Genomic DNA, 18733 nt, shown 5'->3' on the forward strand with positions numbered 1-18733 from the left:
GCACTGAGATGGCTTGCAGAAGTAGTTGCAATGCCAGCAGGCATGGGCAGAGCATCCCAGAGCTCGTTTGAACTCCTGGGCACACCCCGCCCTCCAATGCTGCTGTGGGAGGGAAGGACCAAGGAAAATCCTGTAAATGTGGCCAGCCATGACTAATGTCATTAAATGCACTTAGCTGGAAAAATATGTTTGGAGGTGTTGTGTGAGGGGGCACCTATTTAGTCCTTCTGAAAGGACTTCCTTGGTAGAAACAACCTGGGATGAGGAGAGTGAGTTTCCATCAGATTTCGATGTGGAAGCTGTACTTTAAACTGATCATAGGATTAAAGGGCAACAGTCTCAAACAGGTGGACATTTTTCATTGTAAATGTGCATTTGGACAGTCTGAATCTTTTAACAGTACTACTGGAAATTACTGGAATTCCCATCAGTATTTTTACTTTCCTCTCTGACAGGCAATCAGTGTGATGAGTGTGCTACTGGGTTCTATAAAAACCCAAACAGCCCTGGGCTTGACTGTGCACCATGTCCCTGCAACAGTAACATTGATTTGACAGACCCGGAGTCTTGTAACAGGGTCACAGGGGAATGCATCAAGTGTTTACATAATACCCATGGAGCAAACTGCCAGTTCTGCAAACCAGGTTATTTTGGCTCAGCTCTCAATCAAAACTGTCAAAGTAAGTAACAGCACTGCAACTGTGTGTTCCTACCAAGAAAAGGTTTTTTTAAAAGAAGGGAGAAGCTAGCCCTTGGAAGGACAACAAAACTAAAGCAGATGAATAGAGCAAAATATAAGAATACCAAATATATTTCTCTATATACCACATATAAATATATGAGTAATACAAATAACTTAATGTGACATCTATTAAATTCTATGTTATCCAAGTTTCACTAAATCGCATACTGAATATCACTCCTAGGAAATGCTCATTTGTGAAATGAAAACAGTACTCCCTGTTAGCAAAATAAATATGCATTCAGCTCATTCAGGAAGGAATCAAAAGTAAAGAAATAAAAGATAATTGTTTATCCATGTTGCTGGCTGATGCCAACTAAGCAATGCTCAGCTAACCAGATGATCCCTTACTGAGCTCCCTGCCTTAGCAGTTGTTTTCATTAAGTGGCTAGAATGAGACTGTTCAGGCAATTTATAAGACTCCATGAGAACACTGTCGTAACTCAGCAGTTTTAACAGAAAGGCACAAGTGTAAGGAAAAGCAAGGCATAAGCTTCTTCTCGATGTTTCTCAAAAACTATTTTCACAAAAGTGCCTGATTAAGGGTCTAATTTTTATGCACCAGACAATTATAGGCATTTTCAGGAAACTTTTTCTGGGAATCTCTAAAATACAGTCCAAGCCCGTCCCTTGTTCATTCTTGGACAATGTCTGTTGGAAATGGTTAAGCGAGCACTTTTGGCTCCTCACAAGGAAGGCTTCTTATCTTGCTTGGCTTACTAGGGATTCCCACACTGGATAGTGCCTACTGTAAATCAGATTCCCCTCACTCAGCGTATTTAACATTTCATTCTAATAAGATTCAAAATTCACTGCATTTTCATATTTTGTGCCTCTACTGAACATTCGCAGTAAGTTTTCTCAAAGCAATATATAAAGTTACAGAAAGATAGGTATGAGATTGAAAATGTGTTCAAGGTCACTAGAAGTAAACCTACAGCATGGGCTTTATGTACAGCTCTGACTGTCCATCAGCTGTCCCTGTTACCGTCTGCTGTAGTAATTGTCCTTCTTTTTCCAGGGTGCACGTGCAATCAGGCAGGTGTTGTCCCTGCCATGTGCCCGGAGGGGGACGCAGCCTGCCTCTGTGACCCAGCCACAGGAGCTTGCCCTTGCCTGCCCAATGTGGTGGGTGCCACATGTGACCAATGTGTCTCTGGCTACTGGGACCTGGCTAGCAGAAAAGGATGTCAGACCTGTGGCTGTGATCCAAAAAACTCACAAAGCAACCAGTGCAACCAGGCAAGAAAATTACTCTGCTTTCCAGGAACGAGGGTGGTAGTGTTTTGACATGGCACAGTGAGGTCCCTCTTGTAAACAAGAGTAGTTTTTTGTCATACTCCCTGAAAACAAAAATTCTTTAGAAGTTTGTGGTTGGCACAATCCCACTGTAAGTCATTTTATCAAACGCCCTGTCCCGATATTGTGGCTTTGCTGGTAAGAAATTTCTCTTTGCTTGTTGTTTCTTTGTCAAGTGGATCTTAGAAACACTTTGTAAAAAGGTATCACATAGGAAAAAACTGCCTCATAACAATACATATATGGAAGAAGGAAATCCAGGCTTGGACTCAAGAGTCTTATGAGTATTTTTTAAGTGTTTATTTTCATAAAGTAGCAGCTGGGGCCATTACATTAATCATGCCTCATCTATCAGACTGGTAGAGCACCTTTTCTCATTTTTAATTCCCGTGCATTTTTTAGGGCTAGAATGTAGGAAAAATAAAACAGCATTTCAGAATAGAGAGGTGAAATTGTGGTTCCATGGAGTCAACAGCAATTTTGCTATTGACTTCAGAGCACCAGGAGCTTATCCTAAGGTCTTCCTGGTGTATGTGCACATTTTCCTTTCAATATACTCTCTGTTTATTCCAGTTTATTTAGTGGATTTACTATTTTTTTTTTTTTAGCAAATTTAGCTCTTGATCTCAAAGAGCTGCTACTGCTTTTCTGAGCTATAGCAGTTTTTGGAGCAGTAATTCCCAGCAGTTTAATTTAATAGCTGAATTACAAAATAATTTTTCCAGGGCAATGTGCATAATATACCCTTGAGGTTTTCATGTAGTTTAAAGTTGAAATGTTAAGATGAGTACTTTGATCTAGCAAAAATAAAAAATTAGTCTGTTTTGCAAAGCAAAAGAATCATCTCAGATAATAGAGGTTGAGTTCTCAAAGAGCATCTGTAGACTGGAAGATACAAAATCTTTCAGATTAGTAAAGTGAAGCCACCTCTCAAAGTGCATTTTGTTTTCACAACCTTAAGCAGGAAGATGGGAAAGGTGGGCCAATGCTATATAAACCATGGTGTTCAAAGACTGTGGGCAAGCAGCGTTGCTGCAGTCGTCATACGGCTATAAGTCACAAGAAGAAAAAGAAGCACAGTAAATAATGTCTATCCAGCCACATGGCTCTGCCAGAAGTTATTAAATCCTAACTGTCTTTACAGTTTACAGGCCAGTGTCCATGTAAGCCAGGCTACAGTGGAAGACGTTGTGATGAATGTGAGGAAAACTACTTTGGCAATCCCCAGATGCATTGCATTTGTAAGTATTACTAACTGGGGACAACTGGATTAGAGACTGCCTCAAAATAAATGCTTACCTTTTATCTTCACAGGCGAGATGGGACATACACCTAGAAAAATAACCTTTCATATGTTTGCATGTATGAGATGGACAAAAGCGTTTATATTATTTACCTCTATTGTTACTTCTATGGTTACAATGGAAGTTAACTGAAGAAGAGCCATTAGCTGTGCAGTCCACTTTGCTCTAACTCAAACACTGGTTTGCTTTTATTATCTTGAAATGCATAATGATACCTTTTGCATGCATTAATCTCACAGAAAAGGAACACAACTGGGTGTAACTTGCTGTCCCTTTCTTGCAGCGTGTGAGTGTAACCCCGAGGGAACCCGCCAGCCCCAGTGTGACAAGGCCACCGGCGCGTGTAGCTGCCGTGCTGGGGTCACCGGCCGCTTCTGCGACCAGTGCGGCCGGGGCTTTGAGAAAGACTTTCCCTCTTGCCGTCAGTGTCACCTTTGTTTTGATCAGTGGGACACTGAAATTGCTGCCCTTGCTCAGACCGTTCAGGGGTTGATGAGGTTTGCTGCAAAGCTGGAAGATAAAGGAGGACGAATGCACAGCTGCGACATGCGCTTCAAGGCCTTTGAAGACGCCATTTCTGAAATTGAGCAAATTTTGAGACATCCTGTCCTTTCACTGGAGGCCTTCTCCGGCATCAGGGAGTTTCAGGGCTACCTTCAGTAAGGGCTAAGCTGCTCCTGAAAAAATTCTTTGGCTGAGAAACAGCTTTTCCCAGACTCCACCAGCCATCTCTATACATTAAGTCCCACTTCTGATCAGCACACCGATGCTGGACTACAAAGTCACTGTTTTCAATAGATCTGTGAAAAAATAATCCTTAATATATTTCTATCCCCCCCCCCCCGACAGATACTTAAATGCTGGAATTTTCCAGTTCATCCTAAAAGTTTTCTAAATAAGCCATTAAAGTAAATGTTTCTGCTCATTTAGAAATGTATCTCTTGCCCTCTAAAATATTGTGTAACTCAGTTCTAGTTTAAGAACAGTCCAGTCTAACTTCTGCATAACTGCCGTTTTCCTTTCAGACAAAAGGTTGCACAAATGGATCTCCTTCACAGTTTGCCATATGAGTTTCCTGACCTTAACAAGAACTTAGAAGATATTGGAGAAGAAGCTGACTTAGTGTATGAACTTCTACAACAGAAAATACATCTGCATCAAAGTTTTCAGTACTTGAACTTCAAAGGTAAGCCAGCAATGAATTGAACATTTTCCACAAAATTTCAGAATGTTTTTCTCATCATTGAACCATACAACTTTTCAAAGATCCCTAGATTTAACTTCCTATGGCAGCACAAAAATGTAAACACTAAAAACATTTTATAATGACTTTCCAAATTCTCTTTTATCTTAAAACGCTGTGATTTCTAGCATCCCAAATTTCAGATGCATGTGCCAGGGTCCCATCAGTCAGAAGTCTCACGAATCCGAATGTAATGCCATTGGGATATAAAAGTCACCCACTCTTACAGTACAGACTCACAGATCATGCAGTAGAACAGCAAAGGATTTTTCCACCACTTTTGACTCCTCTTGCTCTTAGCAATATTTAGAGAATGTAGTCCAGCAATGGTTTGTTTAATTAAAGCAGAGTGTCATAGTGCAACTTCTTAGTGTTCCCATGGGAAAATACATAACTTTATGTGGTACAGAACTAGCTCTCCATCATCAAAAAATGTGAAGGCAGAACTGAGTTCCCTGGCATTTTTGAAAGAATTACACCGTCTGTGCTTGAGCTAAGTATAGTATCCATCAGCTGCTAATAGCTGTAATGACAATGTCCCAGACTGGTTTCTGGAGAAAGACAGAGATGTATCAGTCAGGGATCTCTATCAGATGCTGGATCACCCACAATGGCAGGAGATGGTCAGCAGGATACTCTCCAGAGAGATGGCTGCCACAATATGAACCCCCAGAAGACAGGATGCCCACCACTGAAGATACAAGCTGCAGGCAATGCAATCCCATTTACAGTTCCTCTGTGTTTCATTCAGGCAAGAAAAAGATTGGTCTAGACAAGATTGAAAAAAAAAAAAAAAAGGAAAAGTCAACAGAATACAAAGCAGAGGGAAAGGAATAGGGTAAAAGAGGGATTAACTAAGATTTAGGGCTCCCGTGCCCTGTTGTACTTGGCAGAGCCCCTGGGGACAGCTCTTCCGCTCAGGTCCCTGTGCGAGCAGTCAGCACAGCTCTCCCAGGCTCCACTTCCCAATCCAACTGATCCTCATGTAGACTCTGAGAAAGACAAAGAAACAATAAATCCCAGGGAGGTCAGTAGATGCGCAGCTGAAGCATCCATGGTGCTCTCTGGTCACATTCCAAACCCACTTCATCTTTGGCCTCTGGAGACAGATAAACAGCCCTATAAAAAGCACATGGGGGTGTGGGGAGGGGAAGACCTTGAATTTAGGCTGAATTTCCTATCAGGGCCACAAATATTCATTGGTCCTGCTACCATCCATCTAATAGCATAAAAATAGCATTCCCCTCAAGATAACCAGTTTCTCTGATACCTGGGAGAGAGACTGGCTCCTTCATTCCACCTTCCTTTTGGGACCAGCAGAACATCTTACATACGGCTCTATCTGCTTTTTCCTCTCTTTTTTGGTGGGGTAGAGCAGGGTATAGCCATGTATACCATCTGGGGCACATATGGCACTTGTGCCCTAGGCACACATATGGAATGGGGTCCTACCTACCTCTCTTTGCAGAGGATCAGGACTCAGAGTTTTCCTTCCAGGCATACATTCAGCTAGCTGACCTGGAAATGTCAATATCTAATGATGAATTAAAAACCACTGAAAAAACCAAGACACAAGTGTCCTTAAAAGAATGTTTGCAGTTTATGAGATCTTGTTAAATTATGGCTTTCCAGCCTTGGCCCCTGGCTTTGCAGCCACTGTGGTATGGTAATGCAATGAGAGCAGCTTCCTAGGCTGTAAATCAAGCCTGGGTTAAGACACTGTGTTTAACGTAAAGGAACTTGGAAGCTCGACAGCTCTATCACAAATCAAACGTGGAAAATGCATTTGGGCCACTTAATGGAGAGCTGAATCACTGTAAAATATTCCTCCAATGGAATTATGGCACAGAAAACAGTCTCTGGCTTAGATACGGAGTTGCAGCAGTCTCTTGCCAGGTATTTTGTATTAGGAGCTAACTTTAAACTGTATATTGTTTCCAAGAATTACAAGATAAACAAATAGGCCTGATTCCACAAGATAACTAAACATTGTTCAGCTTCAGTCAAAGCAGGACCAAGGGCTTTAGAGAATGAATCAAAGCACACAGGACTTGATCAGTGTCTTGTCATTGACTTCAACTAGTAATGGAGTGGCTTACCAGCTTTTTCACTGCCAACAAATCACTTCTGGCTCTGCACATATTTCCGCCTAGGAATTTGGGGACAAATTTGGATTCTCTGGGGATCTGGGAAGCCTCAACAGCACCAGCAGATGTAAATTATGTGTTTTGCAAAAGGCTTGAGTCCTTTCCTCAGGCTATTAATCTGCAAAAAATGTAATATTCTCCAACCCTTTTGAGTCTACTTAAGGAAAAGCTTTTACTAAGCAAACAAGACTCTTGCTAGAAAGGATTTTTTGCCTGGCCTACGAGCTTATTATGGAAATACTTTTTTTTTTTATCACATCAGCCCTGAAATTGGATTTTCCAGAGCCAAAAAACCCCTCATATATTCCCATTTGTATTCTAAATTTTGGACTCAGTTTAGCAGACCATTTAACTCTTGGGTGCTATGCTGAACAGAAAGGACAAATGCTTTCCTGACTCTCAGTGAGGGAGCTGATCACTTCATAAGTTTAACAATTGGCAGAAACAGTTCTCCTGTCTAAACTTCAAAACAGCGTAAATGACAGGAGCTTTTATCAAATCAACAATGGCAGCAATGCATGAGCTACTGATGAATGCAGAGCAGTAGCAGTTTGTGTCATTAATGGGATCTCCATACTTCTGTCTATTCCATTGGCTTCTCACACACCTTGGACTCTGACAAATGACATAGGATCCACCATACATTCATATAGTTTAGCATTTATGAGCATTGATAATTATTCCTATTTGGCATTGGATGAGTAAAGGATTAAAAAGCTTGGCTAAGGAAATGACAGTTCTTGTCCCTCACTGCTGTCCCAAATGAAACACCAGTGACAACAAACTGAATCACCTATCACTCACCAATAGTCCAGAATTCAAGTAAATACATGAACTAAATGCAACCAAAATGCAGCTAGTACTAAACCCTATTTCTCTTGTTACAGAGGCCATCAGCAACATTAGGAAACACTTTGAAGTATCATTGCTGGCAGAACAGAGGACCAGGGGTACAACCCCTTTTCTAAGATTCTCAGAGTACACCAGGAGCCACATGCTCGCTATGTTGGACTATGAGGTCTTAAAAGCAAGTAATGTGCTGCAACAGCTCAAAATGATCAAAAGCCCTGACATCCAAAACTTGAACGAAAAGGTAGGCACTGTGGATTTTTAACGGGATCTAAAGAAAAACCTCTTTTTTGATGTTGTAGTAAGTTTTATTTTAGAAAGGGTGCTTACATGCATTTTTAAATATGGAAAATGACATTTCCCTGTCACAGCCATGCAGTCACGTCTGAAACAGCTGCAATTCTCAGCTGTAGTTATTCAGCTACCTTCTGGAAGCCATTGTTCCCAGGGTAGACCCAGCACAAGGAACTGTTTAAGCACTCTAGTCTCAAGAGGACATCAATGTTATTTCAGAAAGATTAACCCAAACCTCCTCTGTGAATAACTTAAGCTAAGCAGAGCAACTTTGCTCTGAAGTGGATGGGGTTGCTCACATATCCTTTGCATCACCTATGGGAAAGGAGGGGATTTCTCTTCTTCCGCAGGGCAGCAACTGATAGTACCTGATAGTACCTTCAGCCAGTCCTGACAGATCTGGAAGAGATCATCCAGCTCAGCCTTTAATCTTAACATCTGTGTCAAACTGTATGGAGAGCTAAACACAGTAGCATGTTGTGTGAGAGGTGATCTGGATCCTTTAGAAGAAACCATTGACCCATGGGCTGGATATGGCCAGAGGATGGTTTCACTCATTTTGCCAAAGAAGGGTGAAGCAAGGGTCAGTGCAACATGTGGAGCCTAACAAATGAGTCCTGCAAGGATGCTCAGGGCCTTGGGCTGCCATTGCGTCCTTCAAATCAGGGGAAAGGGACCTGTGACTGACAGTGACACCTATCTTTAGAGAGACCAGACCACTGTGTCTTAGGGAAAATCCCATCCTATGTTAATGTTCATATGATGTCAAACATCTTCCTTCCCTCAGGAATTTATCTCAGGCCCCCAGAGGAGTACTGACATAAGCATCTTCCTCGTTGCAGATCTGTGGTGTGCCAGGAGACCAGCCCTGTGTCACAGCAGCCTGCCGGGGAGCTTTGTGCCAGGACGGTCTTGGGCTCAGGCAGTGTGGTGGCCTAAACTGCAGTGGAGCTCTTCCTCTTTCCACTGAGGCATTCAAGAAAGCTGAGGAGACTGCTGTGTTGCTAAATAACTCAACTACTCAGCTACAAGAACCTGAGAATCAGGTGCTGTATATCAAACCTACATTTGTTCAGTGAAATGGATGGAGGATGAGATTTGGGATGTCACAAACCTACAAAAACTCACCTGCTCTTTGGACAAAGAGCAGTGACATAATGATGGACCCTGTCCCTATATCACAGACCTATCATGGTTCAGTATTGGGATTATTAGGTGCCAGCTCCCCAAAGAGACTGTGGCTCTAGCTATGTCTTCTTCTTTCTCACAGCTGCCAAGATCTCACAGGTCATGGTGCCCTGTATCTATGGAAATTGGTGGCTTCAGGCTAGTATTATCCATATTTTTATTGGGAAAGATTCAAATGGCACCATTTGTCAGTAGCCTGACATGCTTACTGCAATGGGATTACTGCTGTGCATAGCATTAAGCTCTATTCATACAACTTCATATTAGTCTTATGTTTGCCATTAAATAACTTTTGTAAATAATTTCAAGATGAAGCTTTTCTGTCCCCAATGCTGCTTAGGAAGGCATCAATTAGTCAACTGTATTGCACAGTAGCAGTGAAAAATAATTCAAGCAAAGTGTGGCCAATGCAACATGTGCCAAGGAAATAAAAAAGACAAATCCCCAAACACCAGTAAAGAGTTCATTCTTACTAACAGTCAGACATGATGCCTGTTACAGTTATAGGCCAAACACATTTTCCAACAGAAATGACATTCTGCTGTGGCTTTGTCCTGTCCCTGCAGGGTGCCTGGGCATCCATTTCCTCTTTTTAAAATGCACACGACAGGGCATCACAGCCAGTGAGTTCAGAAATGAGCAATCAGGACACAGGCCTGGGGCCCCAGGACGAGGGGCAGCAGCAAAAGGCATCTGCTGACGTGGGGAGTGCCAGACTGCTGGGACGTTGCCTCTGGTGCTCACAAGCCTCAGGCAGCTCCGTGAAAATATGAGTGAACTATTTTGAGAATATTCAGAAGTAAAAACATCACCATTTTTCTTGTTGCATGGAGAATGACCGAATCTCTTTCCTCTGCAGACCACAGAGAGGCAGTACCCGTGCCTTTCCTTAAGGCAAAGCCCCTAGCAAAGCAAAATATTGTTGGAATTTGATGATTAATCTAAAGCTCTCACTTAAATTATCAAGAATACTAATTTAATGGCAAAATGTAACTTTTAAAGACTTGAATTTGAACTGTACCTTCCCTGTTTGTATCCTCTTTAATGTTTTCTTCAACAGCAAGTCCAATATGAAATGACAAATGATGTTAAGTTTTCTACAATCAGATCTGAATCTGATCACATCTCCTCAGATCTGATTCTGATCACTGACATGCTGCAGTACTGTAACAACTCAGCACTTTCTTTTGGAAACAGAAGGGGGCTGTGGTTTAGCAGTGGCTGCAGAGAGAAAAAAATGCTTGATTTAGGCTTTTTTTGAGGCCAGATGAAGGGCAAGATGTAGCAGCTTCTGGAGTTCCCCAATGGGGGCTCCTACTGCTTTTCAAAGCCACATCAAGTGATTACAGCTGAGGCTTGGATCAAAATTACTTTTGTGTCAGAACTCAACTTGCCAAGCAATGACATATAACCTCCAGAAAATGGCACTGCTATTTTTAATAATATTTCTAGATTGAAAGCATTAGAAAAAAGGCAGAAGACAGTAAACTGAAAGGCTCACAATTAACTGGGCAACTGGAGACAGCCAGGAATCAAATTGAGGTTGATGGAGAGGTCACTAAGGAGTTCATCCAAAAAGTGAAATACTTCTTATTAGGTAAATATGCAATGTTCTTTTTGACTCATTTTTTATATATATATTGCAATATAGTATAGCATAATAGATAGCCAGAAAATTATGTAGCTGTATACACATGAAATTTCTTGTCCACCTCCTGATCTGTGTGACCTTTTTCAATCCCTTTTTTCTAGTGCTTCCTTCTCCCAGGTGACAGTACTTCATATTCATTTTACAATAGATCTCTTACGTTCTGATTATCTTTTTTTATTATTATTGCTCAATTTGAATTCCCTCTGTTCCTGGTTTATCTGAGTAAAGGACTACTAAGATAATTTCATACAATTTATAATGGCCAGGCATGTCCAATGAATTCTCAAATTGTTATTCCACCCCCTTCCTCCAGGCCCATAAATAGAGGCTCTCCATAGGGAGCGTGGGAATTAGGACACATACCGCTCCGTCGTCTCCGTAAAGCTGTAACTCGAGGAATCAAAGGATTCTGGTAGAACTTCACAGCTCTCATAACAAAAATAACAAAATAACCATATATACCCTAAAAATATTCCACCCACACGATTGCCGAAAAATGCTGTAAGAAATGGACCCTAAGTTTTTTTACCAGATGCACATCAAAGAGGTTCAAATGTGGCAGGATTTTTTTAATCTCTTGAATCTCTGACCTCATAAATGTCTATGGATTGCATGTTGGCAGCCCTTTGGCATTCGTACTTCTACATCCAAGTGTGTGTGAGGGCAGATGACAGAGAACTCCTTTTGTTCAGGAACATTTAAATTATTTTATTGAATTGGAAGATTTAAGTCCATTTAATTCCTTAATATTCTCAGAGTCTTATATGATAGCAACTGAAAATTCCACCTTTAGCTCTTTTATGTTTCTTAGTAGACATATAGCATTTACTAACAATTACAAAAAGATTTTTTCAAATCTTTGTTTTGTTAATTGAAGTTTAAGAACAGTAACAGCTGAGATGCATAAAGTTACATTAAATCTGCTGTACTCTACATTGATGTGAACGGTGATTTTGCAAGAATATATTTCTACAGAAAATAACTCTCAGGAATGAACTACTGTTTGCACACTAAATATCTTCTATTTAATTGTTGCAGAGTTGCTCTGGAGCATTAGCACAAACATTAACTATGTTTCAACTGTTTATCACACAAGGTCTTGTCTATAAATGGAAGTGAGCAGAAAACAGAACCCATGAGGAGAATTTGACTGCTCTGTGTGTGCCTGTGCCTCTTAGCAAAGAGCCAGGACAAGCTCATTCATTTGCAATGGGAATTGTCAAAATATAGGGGTTTTATTGTAAATTCCCATTCTATCCAAGTCTGACCCAGGTTCCCTCTGCAGCTTAGCCTTTCTCATTAACCAGGGAAGGAGCCACTTTCTCAATATTGTGGCAACTCCAGGGAAGGGATTACACCCACTGGCCAGCTTGGAAAGCTCCATTCACACCCCAGTCTTGCCAGCACCTCTTTGATCTGTGAGCCAAGGGAGAAATGGGCTGTGACACATCTAGCTGTGCTGGGCACTGATTTAAAACCTTCCATGGGCTCGATTCTACAACAGAATTTCAATAACTCAGTTCAAAGTGGGTCCAAATCCTCATTTTAGCCAGTTCTGACAACACTAACAGCAGTACCTGGAAGCATAATATTAAATTACAAAATGTTGGAGATAATTCTCTTACCCCCCTGCTGTGCCTGTCAGCTTTATTCTCCCACATAACTCAAAGGGTAGGCAGCCATAATGACCATTTACATTGCACTGGGAGGAAAGAGACACTTCAGGATGCTCTCAGCTCCATTTCTATTGCAGATGAGAGTGCGCCTCCAGAAGACATTGAGAAGGTGGCAAATTATGTTCTGCAAATAAACCTTTCCCTGACTCCACAAGAGCTCACAAGAATGCTTGGCAAAATCAAGAGCATTATGAACCACTGTGAAGAGTACCACCTGAACAATAAGGGAAACGTAAAAACGGAGGATGCTCAGACACTGCTGGTAGAGGCACAAGAAGCCGAGTAAGAAGGGTATTCTCATATTGAAGTGCCAGCTCCAGCTGGGCTGACACTGAGCACAGTAGGACTGTTCTACACCCCTGGCAGTATCCTAGTGACACTGGAGGGAAAGTTCAGATGACAGCAGATTTCACCTTGCTATTTCCACGGGGCCTCTCCGGCAGGAAGGAGCCATCACTGCTCGGCTGCAGGAGCTGACGTGCTGCAAGGAAGCAGCTCCTGCCAGCTCTTGGCTCCTGTGCCTGCTGAGTCAGAGAGGCCAAAGCAGCTACTTACTTCCACCTTGGACCTGGTGGAGCATTAGATCTGGTTCACTGAGTGGTTTAAATAAGGATGAGAAAGAACAAACAAGAGAAAAAACATGTTCACCCATGAGTCTTCCCTACTCCCAGTGCACCACCACGCAGCCCATAGCATCCAGCCTCACCTTGAATACAGCAGCTCAGGAGCTCCCACACAAAGTCCCTTACAGAGGTTTTGCTTTATGAACCTCCAAACCCCAATTTTATGTTTGCTTTTGAATTTGAGGAAACATTTTTGCATGTCAGCATGGGTACATGTTCTTGCTTTGTTCTCCACACCACGATACTACACAAGATTCTATTTTTCCATTTTAGCAAAGCAGCTAAAGGTGTTCTGCCTGTGGATGAAATTAATAATAAACTGAAAAATCTTGTGAAGTCCCAAGGACACACCAAAAACACCAACATAAAGTTAAATGAAGAGATACAAGGCATCAGAACACAAATCTCACAGGTATCTTGCTGTAAATATTTTATTTGCTACACATATTTTAGAAGAGAAACTTCATCCTGAAGTTTCCTTAATGTAAACTTAAATAAATAAAACCAGATTGTGGCACAGATATGACACCAATTCCATACTGGTTAAGGGTCTCTTCTTCTTAATCCATTGACTATCTCCCTCATTACCATGCTCTGCAAGCTGGATGGACGTTGCATAAGAAACCAGAAATTTCAATTGCTCTGTTTTAGGCTGAGATCCGAGTGAACAACACAAACAATGAACTAAATGACTTGTCAGCCAAACAGACTGAGATGGAAGATGAAATTGCCACCTGGCAGGCAAAAACGCTGAGGAACAAGAATCAAGCTACAAAGGCAAGAGCAGAGGCAGAAGCAGCACACAAGCGAGCCCAGAATATTGATAATGTAAGCCTTTCTGGCATGTGTTAAGGGAAAAAAATTCCCTTCATCTTTCATAGTAGTTTTGCTTCAGAAGTGTTACCCTGCTGCCCTCAAAACTATTAACATTTTCCTTATGCCATGCAGTGTAAAATGTCACAGGTTAAGTATAATTTATGTTTTATTTTAAGGCTTCTGTCATATACTTGTAGTTGCTTGAATGAAAGAAAACATATACATTTCTCTGGCTACTCCATGACATTTTTTGTTGCACTGTGTATAAGACTCATAGTCACCATGGGCACCAATAAAAACAACAGAACAAATCATAAAACCAGATATTAAAATACATGAGTGATGGAAGCAGCCTGGCCATTCATCCCTTGCTGTTCTCCTTCAGAGAAAATTGCTGTGGGAGTTACTTGGAATTTTTGGTTGGCCTGGTGTTTTTCAGTAGCTCACTTTTTGAGAATGCAGCTAGAAATTTTCTAAAATTGCAAGAAGAACCAAGCACCCACAGCACAAGCTTGGAGCATGACTGCTTCCAAGTTAGAAGAAACCAAGGTGAAATCTAAACTGCAGCCTCAACAGCAACCAAGATCAGCAGGGAATGGATTAGCCAGCCAAAGATGTAAAAATCCCGATGTTGCTACAGATAATTAAATTTGAATTAAGCCTTATGTCAAAATGAAATTTACAGAAAAGCCCTATCAACAGAAGTAAAAACAGCATAACCTTTAAATATCTTAATATTTTCTTTATATTCTTGCCTCTCCCTTTCCTTGAGATTACTCCACTGGCAGTTTGTTTTAATTGATTTTTATCAGGTTTTGCAAAGCATTTTTTGATGTATGTGCATTAAGGATTTATTGTTTTAATATTTAAGAGAATGAGAAATCTAAAGTTTGATTCAAAGAGGATGTTAAAAAAAGTATAAAAATCTCCTTCTGTACAATAGATTAATTTTGAAATGCTCTTAAACTAAGCAATGGCGTTTTGTTACAGGAATTTGCTGACATTAAAAGAAAGTACACCATTCTTCAAGAAAAGCTAAAAGCCCAAGGACCTCCAAAAGTAACACTGGAAAAAGTGAAGCAGCTGAAAGAAGAAGCAGAAAAACTGGCTGAAGAGACTGAAAAAAAGATTAAAAGAATAACAGGTGGTGTTCTCACTTCTATAGCAAGTCGTAAACATTGTGACAGTTATGAATTCAAGACTGAAGTCCTTGCCCACAGACACTAACAGGCTAGATTCACCTGAAATTGGGTTTAAAACAACTTAACTGGTGAAAATACCTCCCTGAAGCTACTCAGTTTAAAAGTAGTTGAGTTGATTTGGCTTTTTCTGACATAAATTGGTTGTTATAAGCAGAGTTTAAGAACTGTCCACACAGGCACTTGCAGAGATTTTATTCAGTCAGTTTAAAAACAGGACAAGTGCAAAACCTGCATAAAACTTGGCTGTAGACTTAGTTGGAGGCCCTAATTTATGCACTTGCTTTGGGCATTTGGACCTGTGCTCTGTCTTTCCTTATATTACCCAAGTGATGGCTTGTATTACAGAGCTGCAGGGTAGCTGTTTTTCATCAGTCCATACTTGTTCCCCTTCAGACATTATCTCCGAGCAATGGCAGAACAAACCAGGCACAATTACTGGCTTGTGGAGACTGAAGCTGACGTGCCCTGAATCTGTGGGGCCATGACTGGGAAGCAGAGGGGTCATGGGCAGTGGAGACTGTGGCTGCTCTGGCTGTACCAGCACCAGTCCTCCCACACCACCACACATCTCACCTTGGGTGGGTTTAGAGGGTCACCAAAAACGAAGAGTCCATCTCATGTCACTGCACACAGGAAACCTAATTCTGCCTGTAGCAAAGGTCTGGGCATTCCCGCTGGGAATCCTTAGGTCTAGGATCCTACCAGGCTCAACATCTGAAAATACCATGTAACATCAGCAAAACTGAAGCTGAGACTCCATCCCAGCAGCAAATTCTCCAGGACAGGATCCAAATAAATATTTTGAGCATATACCTCGAGGAGAAGCATTAAGTGCTTCTCTCAGTCACTTCAAATGTCCCTATGACAGGGGTGCTGGAAGCAGGTAGGGAATACTCATTACCAGTGTGCTTACACTCGTGTAGCTTCAAGGGGATCAGCAGAAAACATTCCCGTAAGGGAGACCTAAGCCCATTATTCCTGAATTGTCCAGGCTTGACACACATTAGTGGACACACTGTTCCTCTGAGTGTTTCCACTTAAACCAAGTCCTTTAAGAGGTCTGTGTCTTGCCCCATCCTAGCTGATGGACAAAAGCACATGCTGAGAAATTGATTTCTTTAAGGCTGTCATGCTTCTCTTACTATCCAGAAGCCAGACTTTCCCCTCCAGTTGCATATATAACATTCCCCATTTGAAATGGGCTTATTGTCTCCAAAACTTCTGGGAAAAGAAATGCTGTTAATCCCTGGATTTTACTTACACAAGAAATGTGAGCACCATTGCCTGTCTCTGCTCTTCCAGATTTGGAGAAGAAGCTTCAGGAACTGAATCAAACCAAACAAGACAAGGCAGAGCAACTGAGACAACTAGAGGAAAAAGTGATAGCCATTAAAAATGAAATCATGGAGCAGGAAAGCAAGTATGCAACATGCAAAAGTTAGGGTCTGAACAGACCATCAGGTAAAATGCAGCTGAAGTCTCTATGATTACCACCTCCTGAGATTCCTGGTACAAGGGACTGTCCTCTGGAATTACATCTGAAGGAGCATATAGAATTTTGTCACACTGAATAATGTAATTTTCTCTTCCCTCCCCCCCCAGTTGAGTTTATATGGAAGTAGGAAATACATTTTAATAAACCAGCTGATTTAGTAATCAGGCTGTAGTCTTTAAGGGACCTCTGTAATACACTCCTGTGCACAGCATAGGGCTTCTTGATTTAGAGTTTGGAAATCAAAAGGAGGATTGCTAGGCACATGGTGTGATTGCTATGAGGCACATGGTGTGATTCCTGGGGTGTCCTGTGCAGGGCCAGGAGCTGGACTCGATGATCCTGATGGGTCCCTTCTAACTCAGCATATTCTGTTAATCTATGAAAATGCAATGGGCAAGTACCTCCATGCAGCACAAGCCCATTAGCAGTGGGCAACAGAGAGCCAATTTCCCAGTGCCCACTGGATGGCAGTGCACAGATGCTTAACACTGAAAGCAACTGGAAGAACCTTCCTTTGTCAATGGACCTCCTGCAATGCCTATTTTTCTTATGCTTATAAGGGGTTTCCCACATTTTTCATTAATGCAACCAGCAACTGGAGAATAACTCCAGCTTTTTGGTTTAAGCAGTGACTCAAAAGGGCCAGAAGTGTTGAAAAACAGTTTCTCCAGCTCTTCTCCCACATGCAGCACTTCGCAAAAGTCAGGGTTTACTCAGCAGTTTTTTGAAGCGATAAAGAAGGTAGGAATTGGCCTAAATTTTAGTTTGTCATTCCTTTTATTATTTAAATACAGAAGGAAACTGGGGCTAAGCAGATGCTTTAGAAGTGATAGAGTTTTAAAAAGACTGAAGTGAGCTATGCCTCTGTTTCAAAATCCTACCCTTGGTATACATATTCTTGCAGGACACAGAACAGACCTAATGATGGCTTTTCCTCAGTTAAAAACAGTCTTAAATATGAAAGGGAAAGAGATTTTTTAAAAGCTTTGCAAAACCTTCACTGAAATATTTCTGATTACCTTAACACAGTACAAGTGATGGTTCCCAGCTTCTCCCTCCTCTCTCAAGATTGTCTAAATCTCTTTAGGAAAAACCTTCTCATTATCATTTTTCCCCAGAAACTCGTGTCATTCCTGGCTGGATTGTCCCACAGGGAGCATTCATCATGGACTTCATTCAGCCCAGTGCTGCTTCAGAGCTCAGATGCAGCCCAAACCACATCTATAAAACAAGGAATGCTCTGCAGGAATACAGGGCTCTTAGCATTTACCCATCCTCATGCCAGCAGCACCCGTAAAACAATCCTTATCGATCCCAGGGAGATAAACACTGCATAGTTATCATCCTGTGTTTACAAGAGCTAAAGTAGCATTGGTATGCAGTGGGGGGCTTGGGTGGGAATTGCTGGCACTGATGAGATTTCAGAGATAACTCCTCTAACTCAAACCAGCTGTGCTCCAGGGCAATGTGCAACATGCATTCCACACATAATAGCTTCGGTTGTGAAAATGATGGAATCAAATTATAATTTTGATATAATCTAACAGAGCCACCTGAATGCAGGAATGCATGTAATTTGCAGGTTAGCATTTTCTGAATTTTAGCACTTTGAAAAATCATCTGTGAGGTATGAGGCTTCTTTGTAAGTTACTAGGCTGTAGTCAGATGCCTGTATTTAGGCTGACTTTGCCATAATGCCATAGAACATCTCTGTTTTACTCGGAGCACACACCAAGCTGTTCACACACGGATCTCCAGGTAACAAAGGATTTTCTGCAGGTTTCAATGCATCCTTGCTGCACTGCACCCAGAAGAGGCAAACTGAAACGCTTAGACAGAAATTCCCAATTGCATATAAACCAAAATTATTTCATTCATGGCTTTAAAAATCTGAATTCACAAGTAGAAAATTGAAAGAAAACTTCCTTCTAAAATCCACTGTTGGCTGTGAGAGTTGCCATATGGCTTTCCACAAGCTGTACAGATGAGGAAATCTGTAAACACAAGGCAGTTAAATGTATCCATGGGGGGAAACAGAAATCGCTGGAAGAAAAACGGAAACAGGAAGATGAAAGCCAGCGTGGAGTCTAACCTCCCCAGCCTTCCTCCAAGCATGCTCAGACACACAAAGGAAGCAAACCTGATGGGACCAGCTCTAAATCCATCCTGTGACTGCTTCTGAGGTTTACAACTGTGCAGCATTC

At 41.5% G+C, this 18733-nt stretch overlaps 1 protein-coding gene across 1 annotated transcript in view; it reads left to right on the forward strand.

The window, feature by feature from the left end:
* Nucleotides 1-16635, forward strand: part of LAMB4 (laminin subunit beta 4) — a 40589-nt gene extending 23954 nt beyond the window's left edge. Inside the window, exons 22-34 of the mRNA XM_027731901.2 lie at nucleotides 456-680; nucleotides 1764-1984; nucleotides 3186-3282; nucleotides 3629-4004; nucleotides 4371-4531; nucleotides 7623-7828; nucleotides 8721-8953; nucleotides 10527-10663; nucleotides 12471-12675; nucleotides 13290-13428; nucleotides 13668-13844; nucleotides 14823-14976; nucleotides 16337-16635. Of these exons, the coding sequence (XP_027587702.2) occupies nucleotides 456-680; nucleotides 1764-1984; nucleotides 3186-3282; nucleotides 3629-4004; nucleotides 4371-4531; nucleotides 7623-7828; nucleotides 8721-8953; nucleotides 10527-10663; nucleotides 12471-12675; nucleotides 13290-13428; nucleotides 13668-13844; nucleotides 14823-14976; nucleotides 16337-16476 (2471 nt within the window). The 3' untranslated portion in view covers nucleotides 16477-16635. The remainder of the gene's footprint in view (nucleotides 1-455; nucleotides 681-1763; nucleotides 1985-3185; nucleotides 3283-3628; nucleotides 4005-4370; nucleotides 4532-7622; nucleotides 7829-8720; nucleotides 8954-10526; nucleotides 10664-12470; nucleotides 12676-13289; nucleotides 13429-13667; nucleotides 13845-14822; nucleotides 14977-16336) is intronic.
* The last annotated feature ends 2098 nt before the right edge of the window (nucleotides 16636-18733 follow it).

Source organism: Pipra filicauda, unplaced genomic scaffold, assembly GCF_003945595.2.
Source record: "Pipra filicauda isolate LSUMZ 115617 unplaced genomic scaffold, ASM394559v2 scaffold167_size3244652_pilon, whole genome shotgun sequence".
NCBI lineage: Eukaryota > Metazoa > Chordata > Aves > Passeriformes > Pipridae > Pipra > Pipra filicauda.